This window comes from Solanum pennellii, chromosome 4 (genome assembly GCF_001406875.1).
Source record: "Solanum pennellii chromosome 4, SPENNV200".
NCBI lineage: Eukaryota > Viridiplantae > Streptophyta > Magnoliopsida > Solanales > Solanaceae > Solanum > Solanum pennellii.
This window is the reverse complement of record NC_028640.1, coordinates 65,052,562-65,058,411: the sequence shown is the minus strand read 5'-3', so window position 1 is coordinate 65,058,411 and position 5,850 is coordinate 65,052,562. Positions and strand designations below refer to the sequence as shown.

The window sequence follows — 5,850 nt, the reverse complement described above, 5'->3', positions numbered from 1 at the left end:
TATAAATATAGAAGTCCTTCCCTATAGAAAAAGAAAAAAAGAAATGATGCTTCCTCTTATATTTTATTGCTCAGCGTTTTTTGAATTAAATTCTTATCAGGTTGTGTGTTCCTAGTTTTATGCTATAGTTTTCTTTATTATATTCATAAATAAATTTGTTTCGTATGTTTTCAACAAATTAACATTATATTATTAAATTTGTAAGAAACTATAATATATAAATACAAATTTATCGTCAACAATCCTACCTAGTATCCTACATGCTTCTTGTAACGTCCGTAACTTTTAGCAAAGGTCTGAATCATTTTCCATAGACGTATAAATCCAATTTTGATGATCTTATGTGTTAAGATCAATTTCTAATGTTGTAAGTGTATTAAATGTGAATTAGAGTCATAAGGAACGTCTAGCACTAAGTCGGGTTCAAAGTTTCTCTACCAATTAAGTTTTATTATCAGATGATGAATGAGTCAACTTCAAATGACCATATCTTATAGAATATGAAGAATTAAATACTTCATACTTTATCAAATTAAAAGTCAGTGGATCTTCTTTCAAACGCCACCAACTTTTCATTAATTCTAGTTTGAAATATAAAATTACAATTATTTTACTAAAACATATCCAAATTGAATTATTTAACAACTAATAAACATATCCTGAATTATTTAACAATAACACCTATCAATTTAACAAATCGCCAACTAATTTAGCATATCGCGGAACTTGCGTATTATTTAGAGTCAAAACAAAAAGTCTTTTACCTACAAAGTAAGCTAAGCTATTAAACTAATTTTGTATAAATATTCAAACCCAATAAAGAAAAACAAAGAGTTTTTCCTTTTTCAAATTAAAAAATTAAACAAATCCTACCAAGGAAATGGCCAAAAAATATGAGTCTTGATTGACAACCAATCTCATCCAAATCTCCCATTCATTCAAGATTCACCCATCCCTATCTTGATCTACATCGAAAGGCGGGCCACATATATATATATTAATTTACCTTACTTTTCCTCCAATAACATAACTCCACGTGGCATGCCACTCATGACTCCACGTCACACTAACGTTCCGTATAAACCATTTCAATTTTTCTCCTAACCTCCTCTCAACATTTCTATTTCCCAACCTCCATAACCATAAAACGTCTTCTTTCTCTCTCTACCTATATATACACAACTCTGTATCTATATATTTACTGATTTATCGTTTTTGTTTCAAGATTCCATGGAGCTTCAAAAGATCAGCTCGAAGGGTCCTCAAAACAGTGAAGAAACGGCGGAACTCGTGAACCGGCGAATCAATTTGCTGACGTTGCATTTGAACCCGGTTCAAGAAATCCCGGTTCATGAATTGGAGCTGCTGAGATGCGCAGGGAAGATGAAGGCGATTAACGTGAGCACGGAGACGCTGTCGGAGTACATGAGAGGGAAGCATAGGGATATACAGGAAGAAGTATTTGCTTACTTTAATTCAAGACCGGAACTTCAAACACCGATTGAGATATCGAAAGATGAACACAGGGAATTGTGCATGAAACAGCTTGTGGGTTTGGTGAGGGAAGGTGGGATTAGGCCATTTAGGTATGTGGTTGACGATCCGGCTAAGTATTTTGCGATTGCTGAAGCTGTGGGAAGCGTTGACATGTCACTTGGCATCAAAATGGGTGTTCAGTACAGGTAAAAATATAACTTCTCCTCACCGCCCGACTTCAATTTTGACATATTTTCACTATTGAGGTCAAATTTGTTTGTGAAAAACATTTTTCTTCTGGAATTTCACTGGTGGGTATGTTGTTATTTGTTGTTTTCATTGTTGAGGCCCGGAGTACAGTTATATCTGTAATTTGAGTTAAGAGTAGCACTGGTATTTATATATGTAATTTGAAATAAGAATACTATTCATAATGCTGATTTTGGGTTTTAGCTAGCCTCTGTTTTGTTTTTATAGTTTCTCTTTTTCGGGGAGGCGTTGAGAGGTCTGTGGAATTTAGCCACTTAGGTGTAGTTGGTATGAAACAGTTTAATGCTATGTGAAAAATCATTTATTAGATTTCTCTCTGTGCTGATTATTTACCAGAAAGATGAGAATCGAGATATAAGTATATACCAGTAAGATCATTTACAAGGACCAATAGGATCCAGAAATATGCCAATATGCAAATGTTTTCTTCCCTAGAAAATGCATTTGATGAAGTTTCTGTAGATCCTTTTGGGGGTTCTATAGCTTAATTTGAGTTCAAGAGCATGCATAGAAACAAGATAGAAAAGCTTCCTTTTGAATAAGATTGTATGGACCAATCAACTTCGTATATTCTTAAAGAAGATATTTCATATGATTCTAGTCAAGGCCTTGATTTGCTATTTGATGTTTATTGAGGAAAGATCTAGTATCTAATCTGGATCAGATCAACTAAGGAGTTTCCTTCTTTATTGCTATTGTGTACAAATGATTGAAGTTCCTAGTAGAACTTATGGCCATGTTGCACCTAATTTCCAACTTATCATCTATGCCAGTATGCGAAAGCTAGAATTTGATACTTCTCAGAATGCATCATTTACAAACCTTAAGTTGTTGGTGATCAAGAGTACCCTAGTAAAACTTATATACCAAAAGGTCTTCATTTCTAATCCTCCCTTTGTTACTGTATGGTGTATTTTCTGTCCTAGTTGCATATTTTCCTGAATCTCGATTACTATAGCAACTATGATGGATCTTATGTTTTAAGTTTCTCATTAATAGAGTTAATAACAAATTCTTAACGGGTTGGACTTTCAATACAGTCTATGGGGAGGTTCTGTTATCAACTTGGGAACTAAAAAGCACAGAGACAAATACTTTGATGGTATAGACAATGTGGACTACCCGGGATGCTTTGCAATGACGGAGCTTCATCACGGTAAACTGTTTTGGACTACTACTTGTATAATTATCATTTCATTATCAACTTCCAATATGTTCTTTGGTCGTGTGCACTACACATACAGGTGTTTTAGCAATTGATTTAAGGGCGATGATGTTTGCTTATAACATACGTAGCTAAAGTAGTGATAAATATTTTACACAGTGACTCAATGCATATAGCAAACGTTGGTAGAAATTTGCAAGATTAGGTTGTTCTGTACGTGTTTGTATACTTATTTACAGCATTATGTTCCAAAGAAACATTCCCATCATTTTTTCGTCCTCTTTTTCTAAAGGAAAATTACAGAATATAAGTGGGATATCTGGAAGTTGCAGAATGTGGTTAGTATAGCCCAGGCAGTTGATGATGTCTATAACAATTAACATCCATAAGAATGCCACTTAATTGAATCAAAAGCATTACCATATAGTGCTGTTATTTTGATAATTAGGACACTTTGATTCAGTCTAATCTAGTTTTATTTTTTTTGCTCACCAGGTTCCAATGTCCAAGGTCTTCAGACAGTTGCCACCTTTGATCCACTCACAGATGAATTCATAATTGACACGCCAAATGATGGGGCTATTAAATGGTGGATTGGTAATGCTGCCGTTCATGGGAAGTTTGCAACAGTTTTTGCAAGACTGATGTTACCAACTCATGATACAAAAGGTGTTACTGACATGGGTGTTCATGCATTTATTGTTCCCATAAGGGATATGAAAACCCACAAAACAATGCCAGGGGTTGAAATACATGATTGTGGCCATAAAGTTGGCTTGAATGGAGTAGATAATGGTGCATTGAGATTTCGTTCAGTAAGAATTCCACGAGATAACCTTCTTAATCGATTTGGAGACGTTTCACGGGATGGGAGATACACCAGCAGCCTGCCTACAATTAGCAAAAGATTTGCTGCCACACTTGGAGAACTTGTTGGTGGTAGAGTTGGCCTTGCGTATTCATCTGTGGGTGTTCTCAAGATTGCTGTTGTTATTGCAACAAGATATTCTCTTCTGCGCCAGCAATTCGGTCCTCCTAAACAACCTGAAGTTAGTATACTTGACTACCAATCTCAGCAGCACAAGCTTATGCCAATGTTGGCTTCGACCTACGCATTCCATTTTGCCACACTTCATCTGGTGGAAAAATATTCTGAAATGAAGAAGTCTCATGATGAGGAACTGATAGGGGACGTACATGCACTTTCTGCAGGGCTTAAGGCCTATATCACTTCTTACACAGCAAAGTCATTGAGCACATGTAGAGAAGCTTGTGGTGGCCATGGTTATGCCGCTGTCAATAGGTTTGGAATTTTGAGGAATGATCATGACATATTTCAGACATTTGAGGGAGACAACACTGTTCTTCTGCAGCAGGTTGAGATTTGAGATTTCGAGTCCATTTCCCCTTGCATACAAAAAGAACTGTTCTGTTTCTTAATTATTTTAAGCAAAATATGATAAAGGGACAGGGTATAACGACTCTTCTTATGATCCAGGTAGCCGGTCTTCTGTTGAAGCAGTACAGGGAGAAATTCCAAGGTGGGACGCTCACTGTCACATGGAACTACCTAAGACAATCCATGAATTCTTACCTTGCTCAGCCTAATCCAGTTACTGCTAGATGGGAAAGTGAAGAACACTTACGCAATCCTAACTTCCAGTTGGATGCTTTTAGGGTGAGTATTTTGTGGTCAATCTGACGACAGTACACATTGGCATACAACAGCATTGTACATCTAACTAATGTTGTAACTGCTCCTTTTCCAGTATCGTACGTCAAGGTTGCTTCAAAGTGTAGCTATCCGGCTTCAGAAGCACTCCAAGACTCTTGGAGGATTTGGTGCTTGGAATAGATGTTTAAATCACCTGTTGACACTTGCAGAGTCTCATATTGAATCGTTCATTCTTGAAAAGTTCATTGAAGCAGTTAAAAAGTACTTTCCTAATCACAGTTTGAGAAACTTGTTCTTTCCTTCAACTAGGATTTATCTAATTCTCTCTTTTATTTGCAGTTGTCCCGATGAAAACTCTCGTGCTGCCCTAAAACTCGTGTGCGATCTCTATGCCTTGGACAGAATCTGGAATGATATAGGAACTTACCGCAATGTGGACTATGTGGCCCCTAACAAAGCAAAGGTATGAATCTAGAGAAAGTTAGCTGGATATGTAGTCACTGTACTACATCTTAATACCTTGAATCTAATATTAAATGCAAATTAAAACATTCAAGAGTATAGTAGGCGAGATCAGAATCTAATTGCAGTTGATATGGTTCTTAAGGATTATTCTATCTTGATGACCCCTTTTGTCATAGAGATACTATGACGTTTAGTAATTTTTTCTCTTAAAAAATTGTAGATAACCACATAAAGTAAATGACGCTTGGCAAATATGGTTATCTTAGAAGTTAAATGAGCAAGTTATAAATCTTCATTTAGTTATAACACTCTCTAGGCTGGTTGACTCTCTTATATTCCTGACCATCCGCTTTTCATTTTTCACAGGCAATTCACAAGCTAGCAGATTATCTATGCTTCCAAGTTAAGAATATCGCAAGGGAACTTGTTGATGCCTTTGATCTTCCAGATTATGTAACGCGTGCTCCAATTGGTGTGCAGACTCCATCAGAAGCTTATACACAGTATACACAGAATGTTGGGTTCTAATTTATAACAGAAGTGGGCAATATATGTTTTCTCTGATTTTCATAGTTCAAAAAGTTCCCCATGGTCCTTATAAGTATACTTTGTATACCATTATTTATCCTGATGTCAAGCTTCCTGTATCTCTTTTATCTTTGGTAAGGCAAGCTTGAGGAATTCTTGTTGTATTCACTTCTTGTCAACTAGTTCTAATAGGTGAAATTGGTGTATTTGTCTTAATATTATATATGAAATCAGATCCGAAGGGGTGCTATTACATCATGCATTTGCATTA

General features: G+C 36.0%; 1 protein-coding gene across 1 annotated transcript; it reads left to right on the top strand.

Annotated features, from left to right (window-relative positions):
- Positions 1-1,101: 1,101 nt before the first annotated feature.
- LOC107018106 (acyl-coenzyme A oxidase 2, peroxisomal) lies at positions 1,102-5,850 on the top strand. Its single transcript, XM_015218487.2, has 7 exons — positions 1,102-1,682; positions 2,787-2,902; positions 3,407-4,287; positions 4,410-4,589; positions 4,681-4,847; positions 4,926-5,049; positions 5,418-5,850. The coding sequence occupies exons 1-7, from the start codon at positions 1,231-1,233 to the stop codon at positions 5,577-5,579; spliced, it is 2,082 nt and encodes a 693-aa protein (XP_015073973.1). The 5' UTR covers positions 1,102-1,230; the 3' UTR covers positions 5,580-5,850.